This window comes from Ambystoma mexicanum, chromosome 3q, assembly GCF_040938575.1.
Source record: "Ambystoma mexicanum isolate Mex_15411 chromosome 3q, UKY_AmexF1_1, whole genome shotgun sequence".
NCBI lineage: Eukaryota > Metazoa > Chordata > Amphibia > Caudata > Ambystomatidae > Ambystoma > Ambystoma mexicanum.
The window spans coordinates 231,167,669-231,191,154 of NC_090926.1; the positions used below are offsets into that span (position 1 = coordinate 231,167,669).

At 43.1% G+C, this 23,486-nt stretch overlaps 1 protein-coding gene across 2 annotated transcripts in view; it reads left to right on the plus strand.

The window, feature by feature from the left end:
* Positions 1–23,486, plus strand: part of LOC138582361 (glycoprotein-N-acetylgalactosamine 3-beta-galactosyltransferase 1-A-like) — a 345,304-nt gene that overhangs the window by 237,856 nt on the left and 83,962 nt on the right. Inside the window, exons 3-4 of one of the 2 annotated variants that reach the window (XM_069653618.1) lie at positions 21,806–21,893; positions 22,529–22,772. In XM_069653618.1, the coding sequence (XP_069509719.1) occupies positions 22,568–22,772 (205 nt within the window). In that variant the 5' untranslated portion in view covers positions 21,806–21,893; positions 22,529–22,567. The remainder of the gene's footprint in view (positions 1–21,805; positions 21,894–22,528; positions 22,773–23,486) is intronic. The other variant, XM_069653617.1, reaches the window with a different exon arrangement.

Here is a 23,486-nt window from a genome sequence, read left to right on the forward strand (position 1 = left end):
ATCCAGAAGAGTAGTCAAGTGAGTCTCAATTCTTTTGTTGGAGTCTCGTTGCACTTGGTTTGTTAATGTGATTTCCATGTCCAGACCTACCAATTTTGAGTTGATCATTGCAACTAGTGTGGACAGATCTCTGAGGTTCCCGTCAACTTGCTCATATAGTTTTAGAAACGGAGCTATAGATATTGCAAGAGAAGACATTACAAGTGGTTGAATCTCTTTCATTATGCAACCGACTAGTTCAGAGGAGAGCTCCTCGTGCTTATTTTGTGGGGGGTTTTGCGTTCGAGGTTTGAGGCGCCTTGGTATATTGTACTGTGACTCTGAGTAAGAAGAGTCAGATGATGATGACGGAAGGGGGGGTGATTGTCTCATCTCTGGGAGACCTTCGTAGCTAGATGAGAGTGTTGTTGGTCTCGTTAAAGTTTGTAAAGGGATTTTTTTGCCTTTTCTCTGTGAACACGGTAGAGTAGGAGATCGACTGTACTCGATACGCCTACGTTTCCCATAGGCATTTTTCCATTGTGATAGAGACGGCGCACCCAAGGTCTCCTTCATTACGTCTACAATATCTTCAATAGCTTCGATAACACTGGACTCGTGGATCGAAGAGACCAGACTGTCTTTTACTGTGGCACCTCGTGCTTTGTTTGTTAGTGTGATGTCGTTTAGTATCTTATTAACAACCTCCAGTGAGTTTCTCCTATTGGATCCCGAGGCAATAGGCTCTTTATTGCGTAGGGTCTCAGTTGTATCATGATTTGCTTGATGGAAAACCTCATCGTCATTTGAGGCACCGACGCAAGTGTCAGTGAGTCCCGTTTTTTGCTTTAGATGCAGATGTGCTTCTCCGTTTGCTTGCAAGTTCTTCAAGGAAGTTATGGAGGAATCATGTCTATTTATGAGTGGGCTTTCTTTCGTCGCTTCCATCTCGGTGCCCTCTGATAAGGAGCCACATTCGTCATGTATCAAGACCTGGCTCCTCTCGATTTCTAAAGGAAAATTACGAGGTGAACCATTAGTGCCTGGCTCGCCCTCGCAGATAACGTTGCTCAGAGGCACGCTTGGAAGATCACTTTCTTGGTCTCCTTCTGTATTGGTGAGAGCAAAGTCTAACGCCGCTGGGAAGTGTGCTATCCAGTTTTGACCCGCATTCTGTAGACTTATAGTGTGTCGCTGGTTATTGGTGATAACATTGGTAGTCTTCAGTTGTTCTTCTCTTGATTGGGTCTGATCTGAGTCTTGGTCTAGATCTTGTGTATTTTCGGGGTCAGAAGCTGATGGTAAACAGTTTATCTCCCCCGTGTAGTCGCCATCACCGTCTGACTTACCATCGGGTTTACGATTGGGCTTGGTCGACTGCCGCCGTAGGGGTTTACATGAGGTAGCCAGCGAGTTCCATCTTCGCAGCTGTGATCTTGTGTGTGGATGTGTCAGGCTTTCCGCCGGTATTTGGCCAGCAGACAGCGTTCTAATCGTTACTGATAGGTCCACATTAGGGTTTCCGTTGTGGCCTTGTGTGTCAGCCATTCTCCTTTTGGTGTGAGTGCTCGAGACTCTACAGCTATGTGGTTAGGTCAGCTCAGTTTTGGAGTAGTCACTGAACTGTGGGGGATTAGGGATCGAAGGGGTCAGGCCCCTCGCAGACTCCCGATAATGCCCCGCCCAGATGATGGACTATATCTATCAGGCGTTATACGATTTTTGATTGGCTTACAAGAGTATATAGAGTTGGATATCTGCTTAGACTACGGGATTAGCTCACCTTGTGTGCTCAATGCAGTGCGTTCAGCCTGTCTTCGATCTCAGCTCAGGATAATATCACCCAGATGTAGGTAATCCGTTAGTCTGTTAGCTTTGTCTTGCGCCCTTCCAGCGCCAAACCGCCGCACAACAGCCAGTAGACTTTACTCCCCCGGGCTTAACGCCACAAGGGTAGACTGGCTCGATTTTGTGGGCAGGGAATGTCACGTGAGCAGTCACGTGAGTTGCACTGAGCTCCGCCCCCTCCTGGGAGCGACAGATTGCCGTGCGCGAGTTTTAGAAAACTCCCAGCGCAGATTCAAAGGCGCAGTGTAGAGGCGTTCGTCTGCAAAAGGAAATGCTTCTCTGCAATATGAGAAGACTGCGCCGTGCTGCTGGACTGGCCGATTTTATGGGCAGGGAATGTCACGTGAGCAGTCACGTGAGTTGCACTGAGCTCCGCCCCCTCCTGGGAGCGAGAGATTGCCGTGCACGAGTTTTAGAAAACTCCCAGCGCAGATTCAAAGGCGCAGTGTAGAGGCGTTCGTCTGCAAAAGGAAATGCTTCTCTGCAATGTGAGAAGACTGCGCCGTGCTGCTGGACTGGCCCGATTTTGTGGGCAGGGAATGTCACGTGAGCAGTCACGTGAGTTGCACTGAGCTCCGCCCCCTCCTGGGAGCGAGAGATTGCCGTGCGCGAGTTATAGAAAACTCCCAGCGCAGATTCAAAGGCGCAGTGTAGAGGCGTTCGTCTGCAAAAGGAAATGCTTCTCTGCAATGTGAGAAGACTGCCAAACTACACATCAAAAAGCATGCAAACCACACACCCATCGCTAACCATGCCACAAACCAAATAGTTGCAAACAACCCAGACACTGAACACTGCCACTTCGGACACAACATGCCCAGTGCACACAACAAAGCACGCCCAGAAAGCTCACACGCACAGGAGCCAGTTTCTCCTGGTTCTGCAAGCATCAACAGAAGAGCAAAAACTCTAGCCTATCCCTCTTCCCCCACTAACCAACCCCACCCGCTTTTCTTACAGTGCCACGTGAGAGCCCGGAGATCATGCAAATGGCATCAGTGTGCTGTATAAATCGTCATAACTTAACAAACTTCTGTCATCCCTGTAAAGATTAAGCAGAAGTACTTCTGTCAGCGTTTTGGAGTTTTGGATAGCATGATCTTAGACTGGCTCGATGAACTCTCAGCCTTTGAATATTAAAGGCAGGCACCAAATCGGCAGAAATAATTTGGTCTTTTTTTTGTGTGCGGCCTAAAGTTCACAACTATCACATAGAACCCCCACATTCCTCAGCTTGTGGTATTTGAGCGACCACCTTTCAATACCATCACCGTCAGGTGCTGCAGTATGCCTGCCTGTGTGTACTGACTCGCTGATGTATTTAGACACAGGAAAAACATTGACATGTTTCACACAATCGGACCTTCTTAACTGCACTGAGTTTCGGGGTCTGAATCAACAAATTGATCACTGAATGTAGAGAAGCGATTGGGGAGCAGGACAGACCCAATGTTCTAGTTCCTCACCCGTGGAAGTACAAAAAGGGGTAGGCATTTACAATTTTAAAAATGCAAAAATAAAAAATATAACCTTAGGTCTTCTGTGATGGATGCTCTCCCATTTTCCCAGTGCTGGAAAATTAGCACTTGACTCAACACTGATAATTAACTAGTCCTTACTATTTTCCTTCCTCCAAAAGGAATCCTCCAGACCCCCATCAAAGAACAGGTTGAATAATTCTCTTCTCCCTTTTCAAAAGCCTTGCACAAGCTAGAAACTACTTGGCACAGTTAAAAGATCACACTGGCAAAGTGGCCTTTGTTGCAACCCCATTCCTCTCCACAAAAAGGGTCATTACTCTACCAATGGCATGGCAGACAATAAAAAGCTTAAGGGATTTCTAAATAGGTCCACTGCACTGCTGACCTACTTTCGAACTCGGGAGCTGTGCCACATCTTTTCATCCTCCTTTATTTAAAGGTTGGCAAAATCAAAAAGGACAAAACGCTGCTCCTTAAATACAACCTGAGTCAGCCTCCGCCCATTACACAATTCCATATGCCCTCTCCCAAGTTCAGTTTCCATCACGTAGGTTGAGACACCACCATCAAACTGCCGGCTTGAGAGACACACTGTCCTTCCCCGTCCTTCTACCATCAGAGCCACAAGCTTAATCTCCTTCACCAACTGCTCCCTCGCCTCCTGCAACTAATTGCACTACTACTTTAAAAAAAATAAAAAAATAAAAAAAATTACGGAGCTAAAGACGCAGGTGGTTGCCGTTCCTTCATGCCCCTTGACTGGCTCACCAAGATGATCAAAAAAGTGGCCAATGCCTCATTACAAAACCATATGGGATGCTACTTGCTCATACACCTCCACCAATCCTTGCTCTGGCTTTGCCATGGAACAGAATCTACTCTTTCCACTGTTGGAATGCCATTTTCGAGTCTGCAGGATCCATCCTGACCTTACTGGAACTACCCATTTCAGTTTATCATACAAATCTGCTGTCAAGCACTTGCAAGATGTTGCACGTACCACTGCCGACCCCTTAAATGGTTTGCTTTTTTTTTTGCACTGGATATTGAGTGCTGCCACTACTAGTTCAATTTATCTCACCCTATAGCCCTTTTGAGTGGGATGTTGCCTGGTGTCCTCCCCTCTCCAATAACTCCTTAACAAATCATGAACCTTTGCATCGTTTGAGATGCGAACATGTGTTTAATTTCCCAAATCGGCTCATTTGTCAGCAAAACTTCCTTTCAACTTAAACTGTATAGAAAGATTGAGCGATTTTTCTCGAAAGTACATCATCCCATGGTTGTTGGGGCACTGGCCAAGTAGCACCTGGCCTAAATCAACACCATGGACACAGGCCTGTCCTCATACCAAACCGTATAACCGCAGGAAGGCCAATTCAAACACAAAAGACAAATCTGAAGAAGCAAGCAGGTCTGAGCACTTTTCCTCTATCTTTGAAGGGGGAAGAAAACACCATCCAATTCTAGAAAGTCATTAAGTTGCTCTTCCAGCAGCCTTTCCCTGATTGGGGATGAGACATGTACCATGCAAGACACCAACAAGAGGTTCTCCAATTGACTTCCTGATGACTGGAATCTAATCCTTGTTGCTTTCACTGTTGTCCCATAAATCATTTATTCAATTTTGTTTCCCTCTCATTGATTGCACTGAAAGTAATGCCCCACACACATCTACTTCCCTCTTCCAACACCTTTTACTCTCTGCCCCGGAAGCACGATTATTGCATGCAGCATGTTTTAAAAAACAAACCTCAACAAATCGCACCATTTCCTGCCTCCTCTTTGGTCTCGAACATTTCTAGTCTGTGTTCACACAACTTAAATGTCCACTGGCTCGAATCAGATCGCCTTAAGTCATGCTTGCTGGTAGGACCAGAGTTTGTTACTGATGGATCAGAAAAGATCTGTGTCTGAATTTTGCTCATGGCTGGAAGGTGAGCTTTATTGCCGATTGTTAAAGGGGGCTATCCCTTAGTCCATTTCCTAGCATTGCAATCCATGTGCCTCCTTCAGAGCTGTAAAACATTGTGCCGGAGCTGGGTAAACTTTCTATTCGTTTGGGCAGAATAGGGGCATCCAAGGTTGTAATATTGCTGTTTATTGTTGGATTCTTCTGGGTTTTGGGTGCCATTCTGTGGATACATTTCTTGGTGAGGCAGCAGAACTTTACGTCAATAATAAATTTATGGGAAACAAATGTTGAGAATTTAGAGCCGTTATGAGTGGCAGGGCTTCTTTCCTGCAATGTATTCTTGCAGCAGTGTTGCTGACTGCTTAGCAGGGGTCAGGTACTAAGAAAAAATGTGGGGCGGCTCATTAACATACCAATTGAATGTGGTGTCACCAGAAATTAGCATATCAAGGTGCCCGCTGAAAAAATTGGGGGGACGTTTGAGAAAAGTGGGGGGACTCTGTCCACCCGCGTGTACCCTTGACTTGAGCCCTGCTGCTTAGAGTTAGGAAATGTCATATTTGGTCAAGCAGTCAAGTCTTTGCCTATTAATAGCTACTAAAGTAATGCATGGCGTATGAACATTTGAATATGGTGCTTATATGTAGGTGCAAAATCTTCAGTTAAAGTGATATGATGCAAAACCGCAGTACACCCAACTTCTTCTGTGACACCACTGTTGGCATCACATAGAACCTAATGTTTACAAATTATGAGGAGCTACTAAACTGAGGAGTGTAGTGTGAGTGTATAGTAAGTATATTTTCCTTATAGATGCCCCCAGCATCGCTGTATTCTTTTCAAATCCCTTGTGTCCTTGAGTCAGTCCTTCACAAGGCGTCCGATAAGTATGCGGCTTACAAAATGTCAAGCTTTACAATCGTCCTAATAGTCCCAACATAGAATTATATACGACGATGCAAGTAGGCATGTCTGCCCTTTTGTCACCTACACTGCTCAGGTGATGTATTCGCACTGTCATCAACATCCCATGTCAGACAGGATGTAAAATCAGCTCAATGGTCAATGCACATCTTTTAAGTAATATGAATTACAAATTACAAGAAAAACACCTATTTTTACATATATAGTGAATGAGAACTCCTTTTTTACTAATGAAAAATTATTTTACTGCCAACTTTCGAAAACCTTACCTAAACATCTTATGTGGTTTGCTAGTTCTCACAGTAAAAAGCATTTATGCTACCTTCAGTGCTGAGAAAATCTAGGAGCTCTAATGAAATGTACGGATATTCAGTAGTTTACTATGATTACCTTCTTGAATCAAAACCAGTTTTTTCTTAAATAACGAATTGCATTTATTTTGGAACAATACTTTGCATCAAGTGGTCAAACCATAAGCAATTAAGAATGTGAAAATGTTCAAAAGTAAGTTAGCGTCTGCTTTTATCATCTCAAAAAAAGTGGATAATTGGAATCATGTGTTTGAGGAATTAGGTAGATCTTTAGTGGTGAATTTGGGAGATACCACTTACTAAAGATCAGAATCTTGGTGTGATTGTTCTTCGTCATATGCATGTTTCAGAACATCAATGTATAAATGAGACAGAGCTCTAGGAACAGGTTGCACAACGGAAAAGGTTCCAAGAAGAAACATATTCCTCAAAAGAGACAATATATATACTTTTAATCAATACATGTTAAGAAAAAATAAATCACTCAGTTAACAATCATCACAATCACCTAAACAATTTACAAAAACAACTCTCTGAATCATCACATAAAACATAGGATTTTGTCAATTACAATCAAATGATGAGTTAATAAAAAATGAATGATACATTTGACATGGAACTGGCACTGTATCAGTTTCTTGTTACTATTAGATAACACAAATTAATTCCCTGTATCAATCAATCCAGGAAAGTGTCTCAACACGTTTATGTTCTTGGGGAATCACTCAGAGAACATTCATCAGGAGGGTTGACATAATCACGAAAATCCCAATTAAAACATTCAAATACTTTGTGAGAAGGAGGGTGTGTTGTAAGCGTGCAACTTGTAGGTTCAAAGAAAAGGGGACAAATGAAGAGCTAAAGCTACAGTTAAGTGGAATTTGTCATATTCCCTAAAAAGGTGAATAGGAGGACCAAACGTAAGGTTCACATTACCTTTCGTGGTGCTCAGGGGGGCTCACAACTTGGGTAGATGAAGGCTGATAAATAGCTCTTTACCTGTAACCAATACACGAAAAACATATTTAAGTGTTTTTCGAATGAGCTAAAACACAATGCTTGAAAAAGCTTGATAGATACAGAAAACTACTACTAAACAGGTGGGCAAACATAACAAAGAATCACCATTGGCACACCTGTATGGCGTCTAGTACATATAGACTAAGAAGAGAAGGGCTAAGCCCCTCGGGTGGCTCCACCTCGGAAATGAGCACCACTATCAAATGACGTCAAACATCAATAGGCATCATGGTATTCACAGAGACAGCCAACCACTGAAATGGAGATGAAGGGCGTTTGGCTTCTATTCATAGATGCCTACGAAAGAATATAGTAAAATATGTGAAGAAAACACATATCGGGCTGGCAACAAGCGACAACGAAATGATGCACACTTTCCTTCACCATAGTGAAGCTTGTTGTCAAGCGGTCTTTGGCCCTAGTGCGCCCAAAACAAAACTGTGAAGCCGTATCTAGACGGCATAGGACCTAGACTGTCTCCACATATTAAAGTGCCCATGAACCAAACAGAGAATATCACATTATTACCGTGCGGCACGGTCATTCTAAAAATTAACGAGTATCACTGCCTAAACGTATTGCAGGACAATCACGCAGGTGCGTTGTTATAGCTATCAGAAGCGCATCTTACCGCCTCAACAAAAAAAATTGATCTGATGGATCACTGGTCTATGTGGATTCACTGCCGGCAACGTTCACCCATTCTAATAGACCTATAGAGACTGGATCTGTTACAAACAAAACATGGGGAATCTCGCCGAATCAATCCGACCTAAAGGAGCATACCTCAAATAAGTCCAACAGGCATCCGAATGGCACGTAGCCACTTCTCCGCGAACTAGTCCTTCATGTCTGGAGGTCGGGTGCGCGGCTAGGTTTCAAATGTATACCAGTCGCCATGGCAACTCGGTACGTGAACACGTACAAGAGCAGGAAGAAACTCTTGGCATCGGTAAAAAAGGGGTCGGCCATCTTGGAAAGGAGTCTTTCTAGGCGAACAGTAGCGTAATACACCCGCAGTGCTGTAAAAATAACATGGCTAGGATCTAGAAGGCCGAACCTTTTGAATGTCAAATATGTAAAAAAGTATATAAAGTGTATAGAATGTGCAGGAGAAGATGAAGGACAACAAAACCTATTGAGTAGGTAATACTTTTCTGTATTTTGCAAAAAACCTCGTGCAGGACCTAGTGCTAGAAGGGGGCCTTTCATTGCATATTAAGTACTTAATCTAGAGTTATTGGCCATAATTCTTCATGCGACACATGTAGGTAAATGCTCAATATAAATGGCGAGTTGTATAGCCTGTCTACCAACAGTCAAGCATGTTATTCTCAGGATAAATAGACACTGGTATATTTGCATGTGAACTCCCTCAGAATCTACTTTAGTGCTCCTCATCATTTTATAATTCACAGAAGTAGAACATGGCATATCCGTATCGTCCCCCTTAGATCAGGATGTGTTCTTAATTCATTGTTAGAAATTATACAATCTTATGGATCTAGCCCTCTGATTGGCAAAGAATTTCAGTGATCTGAAACAAGGTGCTTCATCTCTACGCCTCTATTGAATAACAAAATAAGGAGCCATATCATATCCGTTGGGTTTGGATAAGACCTTAATACTGACAAATTTTATGCCATTCGACAGAATCGTTCATACCGCTTGTGTCACTTTGTAGTCTATAAATCATTTCCTGTTCTTTCCTAAATAGTCTATTTTCTAGTGTTTGAGTTCCCTCCTTTCAATGTCAAAAGTACAGTCCATGTGAAATCTTCATATCCGTGGTTGGCTAGGGCAAAATGTTTCACCATCGGGGCATCCTCAGTTTTGTTTTTTAGACAGCTCCGATGTTCCATGATACGCGTTTTCACTTTACGGATGGTTTTTCCAACGTAGAGGAGGCTACATTCACCTCTTATTCGATACACAACGTGATCCATATTACAGTTCAGAAGGTTTTTTTTGTACCCATGGTTTAATTAATCCTGCGTCAACCTCTTTGCTTTTAGTGGTAAGTTTACAAACCCCACATGCTCCACATGGGTAATGGCCGCTGGCTGGTGGTAAACCCCAAAGTGTGGTCAAATTAGTCGTACTGCCAGCTAACGATTTTAATTTACTACCGCTTACTGTTGCCTATTGTAGTGCTTCTTTTATAGGCAAACAAAGGCATCAGTAAAGGGGTTTTCAAGGTCTCAAAAATCTTCCAATGTTTTGCAATCACATTCTTGATTTTCAAACTTTGGTCAGTGAAAGTGTTCCCACATACAATTCTCTCATCCTTGGGTTTCTTAGGTTTCTCTTCCATTAGTGCTTCTCTGTTATTAAATGCACGCTTTGCAGCTCTTTTGACCAGTTTTTTGGGGTAGCCCCTTTGTCTCAACTTCTTAACTAGCAATGTTGCTTCCATTTCATAAGTGGTGTTGTCAGAACTGTTCCTTTTGAGGCGCCAAAATTGGCCAAACGGTAAATTATCCCGTAGGTGTTTTATATGATGGCTGGTATACTCAAGCAGAGAGTTCTTATCTGTCGCCTTATGATAAGGTTTCAATTTCAAGGTCCCATTTGTGTGATAAATGGTCAGGTCAAGGAAATCGATTGGTTTCCCTCCCTATAGTCATTGTGAATTGAAGGTGAGGGTTCAGATTATTAAGCCAAAACAAAGTCATTAGCATGTTCACTTGACCCTTCCCATATCACCAAAATGTCATCAATATAGCGATTCCATTTTTTGATGTTAGGTTGAAACGGATTGGTACTGCTATATATATGGGTCTTCTCAAAAGTCTCAACGTATACATTGGCTACACTAGGGGCCATGATTGCACCCATAGCCGTGCCCTCGACTTGTTGGTAGTAGATCCCATTGAACTCAAAATAGTTTCATTTGAGGGCAAGGTCCACACACCACAATATAAAAGAGGTGGGGTCTTGATCCAATCTGTTCAGTAGAATTTCTTCTACCACATCAAGTGTGGCCTGTTGCGGTATGTCAGTATAAAGAGACACAATGTCAAAACCCAGTAGAAGTGAAGTCTCTGGATTAATATTAATATCTTCATAGATGTTTATCACGTCCCTTGAATCTTTAAGATATGACGTCATCTTCTGGACATAGCCTTTCAGATAGTGGTCAGCAAAAGTAGAGAGCGGTTCTAAAACAGAATTGATACCTGCCACTATCGGTCTACCAGGTGGTTGTACCTTAGGTAGAGTATAGAAAGTGAGTTTAGAGGGTTTAGTATTCATCAGGAAGTCTGCCTCTTGTCTGGAAATCCACTTGCGATCTTTAGCTTTAGTTACTTTCTCCATAATCAGTCTCTGAAGTTCTTTAGTGGGATCTTCTTTAAGTCGTCTATAATAGTGGCTATTGCCCAATTGATTTTCTACATTCAGTGATGTAGTCGGACCGATTCAGCATCATAATTCCACCACCTTTATCTGCCTTTTTGATTATAATGGCAGGGTTATTAGCCAAAGAATTTAGCACACCCTGCTCAGTTTTAGTCAGATTTTGAAACCGTCTTCGGTGGTTGGCCTCTAGAATTGCTATGTCGGCATTGACTCTTTTTTTTCAAAAATAAAGGATTCGGGAGAAAAACTACATGCAGGAGGGCAGAACATGTCATGCCAGGATCAAACACAATCTAGGAGAACCTCACAAAAGCAGGTTTTGATGTTCATCAGTCTATGAAGGACAAGTCCATTTCTAGGCATTTGCGGCCCACCATTGTACTGTCAGTCCTCAAAATTCAGGACAAGAGCTGCTTTTCTCAGAAAATTCAAAACAATAACCATCGATAAAAAAATCTGGAAATTGAAAAAAGATATTGACATGTATAAGGAAACCAAGACCTATCCATATCTCGTCGAAACATACTATGAAAACATCAATAAAACGAGCCCCCCACGAGGAAGAAATGGATACCAAAGGAAACAAGATGTGACCTTCTCTAACACTACGAATAGTACCACAAGCAGTGACTCCGACAATAGTACCAGTGCCAGCACATCACGAGGAGGAAAAAATCAGAGGCAAGTTTTTTCAAGGGAGGGCACAAGGAGGCCGCAATCGATCCCAAGCCCCTCCACGGATGCAAACACGGAATTGGAACGGACCCGTGCAGAATACGCGATTCCCATTTTTAACCTCTCTACACATGTACTCACAGAGGGGGAGAGAAAAGTACTGAGCCGCAGATTAAGTTTCTTTCCTGTCAAAAAAGCGGAAAATTTCCAAATTGAATTACAAAAATTCTTCCGTACAATTCGGCTAAAATATTTCTTCCGAAACCCGACCTTGAGCAACAAAGAAAAGAGTACAACGGGTCTGAAACCACCCTCGACCTTTTGTCCCACAAACACCATGATAAGTCCAGCAATTGCTGCCTTTGAAAATAAAATAATAGAAGAAACAAGGAAACTTCTGTCAGCGAAAAATTTCTCCAAAGATAATCTATGCCCGATGGAAAGACAGGCACTAAAAGACCTACAAACAAACAATCTTTTTGTAATAGAACCTGCGGATAAAGGCGGGGGAATAGTCTTATGGAACAAAAATGCATAAACGAGGAAATCAAACTACACTTACTGGATCAGAAATTCTATAAACCATTACAGGGAGACCCAACACCACGTTTAAAAGAGGAAATATCTAGCCTGATGTCACACGCACAAGAAGAAGGGTGGATAGATCACGATGAGAAGTGCTTCTTGATCAAAGCCAATCCGACTATTCCGGCATTCTATTTGCTACCCAAAGTGCATACAAACAGTACAACACCACCGGGTAGACCTATAGTCTCGGCTATAGATTCGATCCTAGAACCCCTGTCAATTTATGTAGACTGGTTCCTAAGACCTTTTATAGCACAAATGAAATCGTATGTAAAGGACACCACTCGCATGATAAAAATCATAGAAAACATCATCATTGAGCAAGGAGATATCTTAGCAACACTAGATGTTGTCGCTTTATACACCAGTATTCCACAACTTGAATGTTTGCAAGTATTGGAACAATACTTAAACCAACGCAACATGAACAACAAAACTGTTCCTACAGCCTTTATTCTTGAATGCGCAAGACTTGCACTTATGGAAAACTATTTTCTATGTGAAGATGCTTTCTACAATCAAAGACACGGGACTAGCATGGGGCAACATTCGCCCCGGATATCGCTAACCTATATATGGATTCAATGGAGACCAAGTCAATTTATCATACGGACAACCCATTCATTCAAAACAAACATCATCGCGTGGCATCGTTACATTGACGACTGCTTCCTAGTATGGAGGGGGCCACCCTCACTTCTGCTGGAATTTCAGGTATGGCTAAACCAGTGTAACACAAACATCAAGTTTACCATGCACCATGATACAAAGTCCATCCCTTTTTTAGATCTGGAAATCAGAAAAGAGACAGATGGGTTCCTGACCACAAATCTCTATAGGAAAAAAACGGATAAAAATACTGCTGGAATACAAAAGCTACCACCCAGCGGGGCTAAAGGCTAACCTTCCGATCAGCCAATTCTTAAGAGTACGTCGCAACTGTACTAACCTAGACGACTACAAAAACCATGGGAAACAACTCAAAACACATCTAGAACAAAGAGGTTACCCAAAAAAACAAATTAATATGGCATATAAAAGGGCTAAAAACAGAAATCGAGAAACATTCCTAAATCCCCAAAATAAAAACACTCTGGAAAAGATGACATGCGGCACGACCTTCAGCCCGATTAGCCACAATCTACGAAAATGAGTTCTAAAAAATTGGCACATTATAAAAACTGAAGACTTTAACCCAGCACCACCGAGATTTGCCTTTAAAAGACAAAGAAACCTAAGCGATAATCTGGTCCACACGTACCCCCAGGCAATCAAAAAGGCGGAAACACAGAAAACACTCTGGGATCTACCTCCTGTAACAGGACCCTATAAGTGTGGTAATTGCTCTGTATGTTCATTAACGAAAAACATGAAGAATGTCAACCTGAATGGAAGAATTTGGCAACTGAAATCATTTACAAACTGTAGCTCCCAATAGGTAGTATATGCGATCCAGTGCCCTTGCCAACTCCTCTACATCGGAAAAACAAAAAGACATATAAAAACACGTATAGGAGAAAACCGTACTAACATTAGAAACCAAACACCAAACAAACCCCTGGTCACCCATTATCTCCATTTGAAGCATAACCCATGCGAAATATTTTGGTTCATTATCCAAACAGTCCAAATCTCAAAAAGAGGAGGCGACCGTGATCTAGCACTCCGAAAGTGTGAACAAAAATGGATTTTTGATTTGGACACAGTGAAAAATGGCCTAAATTCAGCAGTGGAGTGGGGTATTTTCTTTTGTATTAATATCCCAAATATCAAATATATCGACTGGATATAGATATTTTCAATTTTGTTCTCCACCAAACAACATACTTCTCACGTATGGCACCCTAAGCACTCCAACCAGAAAAATTTCCGGCATTTTCCAACAAGATAACATATATATATATACCCCAGGTATGGCAATTTTATCAACTAAAAAGTCACCCAAAGAAGGTAACACTCATCAGCTACATCGAGTGCCATCTGGCACCATCATAGAAAAGGATACAACTACGGACGTATTCAATATATTTGAGGACCAAGTCTGGTTAGACATTCTGAACATCCGAATAGACGCGGACGTAGTACTGCATTTACACCTTTCAAGATGGCCGACCATTCAGGACGTATATCGAATTACAAAGAAAAAGCACGGACCAGACGCGCAATAGGTGGTCATGTGACACGTTAACATGAAACACTAAAACTCCTCCAGAACACTGTATCAGACGAACTGGTTCTCCCGCATGCAGACAGAGAGGAGCCACAGTACATTGAAAGACGTCCGACCGCCTGGAATTACTCACAAGGTAAATCAAACCTGTTCCTAAACACCCACGAGTGGAAATGTAAGCACACAAAAAGACTACTTGGGACATGCTATACTGAAGGTAGTCCTGAGATGACCCGAAGAAAGTTTTTTTCCCTAATGCCCCTCCCACCTTTTGTCCTTTCAGGCTGGTGGGATAAAGACGGCATCAGTTTTGCAAAATTGTGCACCGGCCCAGCGTGAAACTGCTTAGCGACCCAGTGCCGAATTGAACAAAAATTGACGAAAGAAATTGCAGGTCAGTCAAAATACCGCACGATCTGTCTCACAAGTAACACTAAAATAAAGAATCTTGTTAAAACGCACCATATGACCTTCCTTGCACGTCTAGAGAGAAAGAGAGTTTCCCTGCTGAGAACAACAAGACAAATGACATGACGGCAGAGAAAAGTCGTGTAAAATTGTGTAAAGTCTGCTAAAATATCACAGAATCAGTCTGTTGTATGACACTATACATGGAAGAGGAAGCGAGTTCCCACTTCCTTCGTTACATCAACTAAAACCTGAGTCCAACCACAAGAGCATAAAAAGGTCAGTGATAAGCGGAGATCTGGATAACTGGTAATCCTAGTCACAAACTATTATCAAAATAGTATTTAAATATGTTTTTATCCTAGATCAAGCACTAACACAAATTTCGCATTTCCACCTTTTACAGCATTGGAAAAAAGTGTGAAAAATAAGTGGATTTTGTTGAATTTTTTTTGTCACTTCTGAAAAACAAGATTTTGTCCTGAAGAGGGCTAGAACTATAACAGCAGAACACCAGGGATGGCGTTCATGTAAATCCTGTGCCGAAACATATGTAGACATCTAGATACGAGAATCTGTGTCTTTATACAGCATTAAAACTCCCGTGCTGTGCATTTCAAGCATGTTCCCCCGTATATAACAAGACAATTAATGTTTTGAAAATTAATTTGTCAAGGTGATTTACTATACCTGTCACTTTACTAACTTTAGACACTACGAGTAAAATATGTGTTTTTGCTGGACTTTTTAATTTTTGTGTGATTCTAACTTGCTTTAAATATTTGTAGGTGTCTTGTGGAAAGCACCAACTATATACATTTGTATGTTTTTTTATTGAATTCATTATTAAAATATGTGTTTACACTTTGTTTATCCTTAGTACAATAATATGTGTTCTATGTGACCTCTAGATAGAAAAAATTGATAATCTATCATTTTGCTCTCCTTGTCCCTGGCCCACATGTTAGGTGGACTAAAAGAGGGGTAATTAAGTTTTGCTTTCTGCTGGTTTCTTCTCAGAGTGGACATCCTATCACAATCTCTCCAAAAACAAACCAGCAAATGGTCAAAGGAAGGCATAAGGCATGGCCGAGTAACATCCAAGGATCGATAGGCCACTATATAGCTGCACGGGTCAGGCAATGCTTGGCCAACCCGGACCAGAAGAATAACTCAGCTCACTGATTGGCCCCTGCCAGTGGAGAAGAGTTTTGCACAAAAAAGTGAAACAAAAAGCCCAATCACCCAGTGTTTGCAAGGAAGCATCTTCTGCCTGACTTCTTGTCCTGACCCTCAACCAACTCTTGATTGGCTGGGGTGAGAGAGAAAGGGTAAGAGTTTGACTGATGGGAAGTTCCCAAAGGCTGCACTGTGATCGCCATTGTCTACACTCTGCTCTGCCCCACCAGAACGATTACCAAAACACCAGAACAGGCAGGCTCCTACTTGCTGCCTACTGCTCAAAAAGAAAATTCTCCACCACATCCTCTGTGCTTTGCACACTATGGAGGCCCTTGCCCATTAACCCCCCCAACACCACTGGCATTGGCCAAGCAAAGCACTAACTCCTCCCCACCAACAGTGCTGCTACACTGGAACCCCACCCATGTTTACCCTAAAGCCTGAGGCAGACCGATGCCTCTATCACTACTTGCCACTCAAAAATTAAAACCTTTTGTGCCCTCTCGAACGCCCTCCCCTTTCCCAATATCCAAGCTCCGTTTCCCGTGGTCATGGATGAGAAGGCCATCCAATCCTGGCTTTGCTTGGAATTCTGGGACTTTTAATTTTTCCTATCCTTCAAATGGGAACAATAAAAATACAAGACCCACAATCCAAAGGTGAAAACTCAAGACTGGATGACTTTCTCATGCATTGGCCTACGGAAACTTAAAGAGCTCTGCACTGTTCAAACTCAAAAGAAATGAAGGTGGGTGCCAGTATCCCTGCCTCCCTCTGTAGTTATTGTATCCCGTAGGCATCTGCCAGTAGCCCTGCACTTCACAGCCTCTGCAACATCTTGGGGAAAGTCTTGGATCCAAGCTTAGAGAGGATCATTTTTTCAAATTGATACATATGCGAGGACAAATGTGTGATTGTTTTTTTTTAATAGGGGGAGATGTATTTTAAGGGAAGGCTTTCTACTGCAATGGTTCAACTTCAGATCTTAAGTAGTCTCAAGGTTTAAATGCAATGTGTAATGTACTGTATCTCTTTTAATTAGTGCTCTCCTAGACAGCCTCCTCCTCATTCTACCTTCTTCCACTCTGCAACCCCTTCAGCTAATCCAGAATAGAGCAGCAAGACTCCTCCTTGGTGTTAAGCCCAGGGACCGCATCTCTCCTGCCCTAAAATGCCTCGACTGGCTCCCGGTTGCTGCACAGATCTTATTCAAATCCCTCTGCATCATCCACAAGGCTGTCTGGGGCTGGGGACCACACTATCTGCAACTCTCTCCTATGAAATACTCTCATTCTAGATCTCTACCCTCTTCTGGCAACAACTCTGTGTAAAGCGTTTCGCTAAACAGAGCAGGAGGCCGCTTGTTTTCGCCAGCTGATTCCCTCCTCTGGAACAGCCTCCCCGTCCCGCTGCGTCTTGAGTAGGACCTTCTGAAATTCCAAAACCGCTCAAGACTCTCCTCTTTTCCTCCTCCTTCCCTTCTGCCTTCCTCTGCTAATCTCAGTTGCTGTGATTGGTGTCTGTGACCATTATGCATCCTCTGGGCCTCTGACCAGTCACACCCAATCTCCCCAGCATCTGTCTTCCTTCAGCACTTGCCTCGGCACACCCTCCGTACTAGAGATTTGCACTTGCCACCCAACGCGACACCTGGCCACATAGCACTTACCAAACCTTCCACTTCATCTGCGGCTTGCCCTCGAGCAGAGACACCACAGCACCTTCCCCATTGCCCTCTTCCTTCCTGCACTTGCACGTTGTGACTACTAACAAGGCATTGTAGGTTCGGCCATCCCTTCCCCCTCTGTATATTTTTGTATTTAATTGTACTGCTATCCCATGTTCCCTCCCTGATGCCCTGTGGGCGCTTTGAAACGGAATGCATTTCATGTATAAGCACCTAACAAGCAAACAATAAAAACATGAAATAAATAAATTGCACCCGCCTTTTAACTTGAAGGTTTGTAGTTTAGCACAGCAGTTAATAGCATCTTTTCTAATAGTATTTCGTGGACCATTGCTCCGATTTCTGTGTGCATGAATAGAGGGTGTTAATATGGAGTCCACATTGTGAGCTGTGAAAAATTGCCTTTTATAATGTAATGTTGGTTGTTACTTATAGCATCAGGGAATTATTTTGATAGGAAATGCAGCTGTTAAAATTATTATTCGAATGGATTGTGTCCTCCCACGTATTCCTCATCTTGTGATAATCGTTATCTCCAGATTCGCTGCTTCGGAAAAAAATGTTCTCGGCAGAGGGTGCTGTGCTCGAGGTCGTGGCGTCTATTGTCCCTCGACGTACTCCGTACTCTGTCGACGTCACCGATGGTATAAGTAGCTCGAGCCGCGCCCGTTGCTTCAGTTCCGTTTTTCCGATCGCTTCGCTATCGAGAACGGCGCGCTTCTATTTTCTGTGAAGAAAATGTCATCATCTTCGACACCTTCGACACCCAGGACTGGGTTCAAGAAGTGTGCAGATTGTGGATCTAAGATGTCGATTACCGATCCCCACCGGATTTGTCTCTGGTGTCTCGGTTCCAGTCACCAAACCGACGACTGCGGCTCCTGCCAATCAATGACCGAAAAAGCTCTTCGTGAGAGGAGAGGTAAACTGTCGGTGGGGAGGGAGGCCTCAAAAAAGGTTTCGTCGAAAAAACATAAAGCGACCGATTCTAAGGGATCCGATCGCCATAGACACTCGAAGAGATCTCGATCTAGAAGTAGATCGAGACATTCTTCGTCGTCAACGAAAAAAATGAAGAGGAGACATAGATCTCCCTCGTCATCTTCTTCATCAGAGTCGACCGAAGAAATTCGTTGTCCGACTAAATCGGATTCTCCCAGTAAGTAGGAAGAATTCCGCAAAAAGATGATGGAGGTTTTCGAGAATGCGGCCTTGACCCCCTCGAAAGAACCTCGAAAAAGCCATACCCCTAAGGTCACTCCGTTGGACGACAAAGGGAAGTCCAAGGCTACTATGGCTAAGACCAGTAGCGTCGAGGAATACAAAAATCCTAGAGTCGACGTAAAACCGTCGAAGAAACCTCGAGAGTCGAGCACCTCTCCGGTGCCGGCCAAGAAACACAAATCGTCAAAGACTTCGACGACTTCGTCGACGCCCTCGACGTCGATAATTTCGACACCAAAACCACATACGTCATCGACGCCATTATCAAAGTCCTCTTCGAAGACTTCGAAGACACCCTCGAAAACTTTGAGGGATTTGCCATTTCCTTCGAAGCAGATGGAAGAGGAAGAAAGGAGATTCACTCCTTTGCCCAGATCAGACTTTTTCAAGTCTGTCTGCAATTTATGAAGAGTCTGCTTCAGAAGAAGACAAAGTTACTCCTTTGGGGGTTGCTTATGGGACAAGACAAGTTCCTGAAGAACTTATTGACCAGGAATCTAGAATGAGAGACCTGAGTGATACTCTACATTCTGCCAGTGGAGTTGACACATCCCCAGAATTAGAGTTTGCCAAACCTGATCCTGCAGAGCATGCAGATGCTGGGAACAGGGGTCTTATGACCAGGGTAGTTGAATACATGGGTTGGGGTAATACTTCACCCATTTTTGAACAAGATGACATGACGGATATTATCGTCAAGGGACCTCAGAAGGATCCTGTTCTCCCTTTTCACAGGGCCCTTCAAAGGACTGTGGAGAAAAACTGGGAGAAACCAGAAACCATTGCTGCTGCAGACAGCACTTTTCCAAGAAAATACAGACCAGCTGGATCAGATCCAGAATATTTGAATAAACACCCTACTCCTGAGAGCTTAGTCATTCAAGCAGCATCCACTTCGAAACAAACTGCTTATCCTACTATCCCTCCAGATAGAGAGGATAAAAAAAATTGACGCCTGGGCACGTAAAGTTTTCACGTCAGGCAGTATGGCACTTAAGTCGGCAAATGTCACCTGTACCCTAGCCAGGTTTACCCATACCCTGTGGGACTGTATTTCGGCGGCGGCTGATCATATTCCGGAAGGCGAGGAAAGGGAAGGCTTCCTGAATATAGTCAAAGACGGAAAGGAGGCAATGGGGGAATGCCTCCAGTCTGGACTGGATACTGCTGATAGTATCAGCAGATCCATGGCTGCAAGCGTTGTGCTACCCAGATTTGCGTGGTTGAGGAAGTCGGGTTTGCACCGGATGTGCAAGCTAGACTCCTCAACATGCCCTTTGATGGCTCGAGGCTCTTTGGCAGAAAGGCTGATGAAAGCCTTGAAAAACTTCAGACCTCGAAAGCGGCAGCTAAATCACTTAGCGCCTCTTTGCGCCAGCCTCTAAAACCCTATTCCGGCTCATCTTCCTGGAGGGGTCGTTCTTTTCGATACTACTCCTCTTTTGGTAGAGGAAGAGGACAGGCCTCTCAAAGGGGCAAAAGGAACTTCCCTCGTGGAACACGGGGAAGAGGTGCAAAATCAGCCTCAGGAGCGGCATCTGTACCCTCAGCCACTCCTGCAGCCGCCTCCAAATCCCTCTGAGACCTTGTTACACAAAACACCAGTGGGCAGGATCTCTCAACATCTGAAGGAATGGCGAGGCATTACCTCAGATGCTTGGGCACTGGAAACAGTAGCCCAAGGTTACCGTCTCCCCTTTCTAAAAAGGCCTCAATCATCCACCGGGAGCCAATTCCGTCAAAATTCCGGATCCGCTCCTGTTGCAGGAAATTTTAACCCTGCTAGAGAAAGGTGCCATAGAACTGGTACCTGTAGCGGAGAGGAACGGGGGTTGGTACTCCCCATATTTTCTCATCCCAAAAAAGGACGGAGGACTGAGACCCATCTTGGACTTGAGAAACTTGAACAAGTTCCTCAGGAAGGACAAGTTCAAGATGGTGACTCTTTCTCAGATCCTTCAGGCTCTCCAACTCCAAGATTGGTTGGTATCATTCCCAGATCCCCCCAGACCAATAATTCAATTTAGACTTAAAAGGCATGGAGAGGGTAATTGTAAAATTGATCTCTTGTTAATTCTAGAGATCTCCCCGATAAAGAAGACTACCTTAACCACAATGCACCACTCTCAACACTCCCAAAACGGAGGTTGACTAATACAAACAGATCCTAGAGAGGGATCAAACTTGTAACACTGCTTCCCACCCTCCTTACCGAATCATTTTTGATACAAATGGAAGAGATATCATAGCTTTTTCAATTAATTATAAGAATCGGCAACTACTGTGATCTTGTATATTATAAGTAAACGTACGTAATCAGAGCTGACGCGTTAACATAGCAAAGTCTGGGGATTAGCCCAAAATATGGCAGCTGAATACTAAAATACAGAAAGCGAAGAAGGACCACAGGTCTAAGGCTCCATATGAACAAGGAGCTGGTTCCAACTAAGACGGGACCCCCGACGCATGAGGCGTGATAGAGATAATTTGCAGGTAAGCCCTAAAACCACCCGGATTAATAGAACAAGCACGCCTCCCACAGAGGCGAGCATGCTTCCTATCGTGTGACTTAAACAAACACGTTTGTTTTTAGGTAAACAAACTCGCGGAAGTGGGCACAACCGTAAACATGACAATATAATCAATTGTTTGCGCTTTCACTCCCTTAAGAAGAGGGAGGACTATAACTTTCATGGTCATTGCCACCAATTTTATAATGAATATTCCAAAAAGTGTGAAATCAATGGAGTAGGTGTGCCTTTCTCCAGGAGCCGAAGGGAAAAACACACGTCCCATATTATTGCCATCACGTGTTAAATTAAGTGTGAAATAAATAGCGCTGACTTGGATTTTCCCCAGCAATGGAATACTGCACTATTATTAGAACACAGGGTGCAATGCAAGTACTAAATTAAAATGTAGGCATGAAACCGTGAGGAACATATTTACAACAAGAGATGGATAATGATGAGAAAAATGGTCTTATCCCAGCTAACATCAGTATAAATGGAACATTTGGTTTTTTCTATTTAGGAGGGATCAAACCCTAGGACTACAGTTACGTAATTCGATTTAAAAAAAATATTTCCCGGAAGGAGGACTTCAACCTAGATAAGCAAGGGTAAGAGATTAATTTTGAATGTGTTTCATTTTGGATATATAAGCCAATACGGGTCTAACCTATTTTTTTCTGCGACGCATTTAATTGTTTGACTTTTTCTTTTGCTTCACTATTACACAAGGTATCAATTACTTGTCACTTTCCAGGTGTCTGTCACATTGAGGGATGTTTTTATAAGGCTCACAATAACAACCAGGTTCACTATCTCGTGTACACAACGTGTAATTAATCAAAAGATAGCAATCAGGTCACATGCTACTCAAAATGGTATTTTATTTCTATATTTTTTTTTGTGTTTATGTTTTTATATGAGAACAGCCCGGATTTGAAAAAGGCGCAAGTTAAACGCCGAAACACGTGTCATCCAAAAAGGGCAGAAACCGTACCAAATAAACCAAAGATTATTCATATCTAGCAATTTGACTTTTGTGAATTTAATTTGCTACGTAAGGAGTTTGGCGCAATTAGGTGTGGGCACAAACAAACTTTTTCTCATAGCAGTGTATTAATGATGTAATGGAGACTTGACTAGCAGTGAACCTGCTATGCAAATACTTAATTTGGATTTGAAATAACATTTTTGGAAACACCCTTACAACCTGCCTATTTCATTTGTGTTTTATTCTTGTTCTCAGGTTTTCACTGTGCAGAGCGAAGGATCTCATCGCTGGAAGATGGCCTTTCTCGGCAAGGTATCCTGGCTGATGTTCAACTCTGGGCTTGTAATCGGATTCGTCACAGTATTTTACTTCCTGAATAGTCTACTTGCAGAAAGCAACACGCAGCACAGCCAGCTGCCAACACCAGTTGTCGAGAAGAACCTAGAGTCAGTCATAGAGAAATCTGCTTTGTTCAACCTGGTCCACCCACATCTATCAGGTGAGCGTGCATGGAAGGCCTACATTTTAGTTAGTAAATAAATCGCTCCATTGTTTCAGTGGCGAGACTCCATACGCATACAGAAATCCTCCCAAAAAATGGTACAATATATGAAATGGAGGCCAGCCAAGGGTTCTTGGCCACCCTTCAATTTCCAACATCTTTAAACTTCCAGGTGGCCTTCCAGCATCCTTAAGAGATGGAAATACGAATGAGTGACTCCTACCGCTACCCTCCCCTACCTCCGGACTAAGAATGTGGATTAGTGCTCATTCTGTGAGTGAGGACAATAATATTTACAATATCAAAGGAGAAACTGTACAGGTAGGCAAAATTATGGGATTGGCTGCATTCTTGTTCGAGTAGCCAGAGCTTGACATTTTTCCTGAATATGTGGTATGAGGGTTTTGATCTTCGTGTTATGGGAAGCGCATTCCAGCTTTTTGCTGCTAAGAGAGGGAAACTAGTCCAACCTGCACTTTGTAAGTTGAACCGGAGGATCTTGATACAGTGAGTCTGAGCAGTTCTGGTTGGACGGGCAGGTGTATTGCGTGTGAAGCTGTTGGACAGGTATTGGGCTGCCAGGTTGGCGAGGCACTTGGCAGTGAGAGAGAGGCTTTTGAGTGATGGCAAGCCAGTTTGGGTTATCCCTGGCTAAAGAGATGTGTTGTGATCTCGGGATGTTCAGAGCTGACCTGATGGCGTTATTTCTTT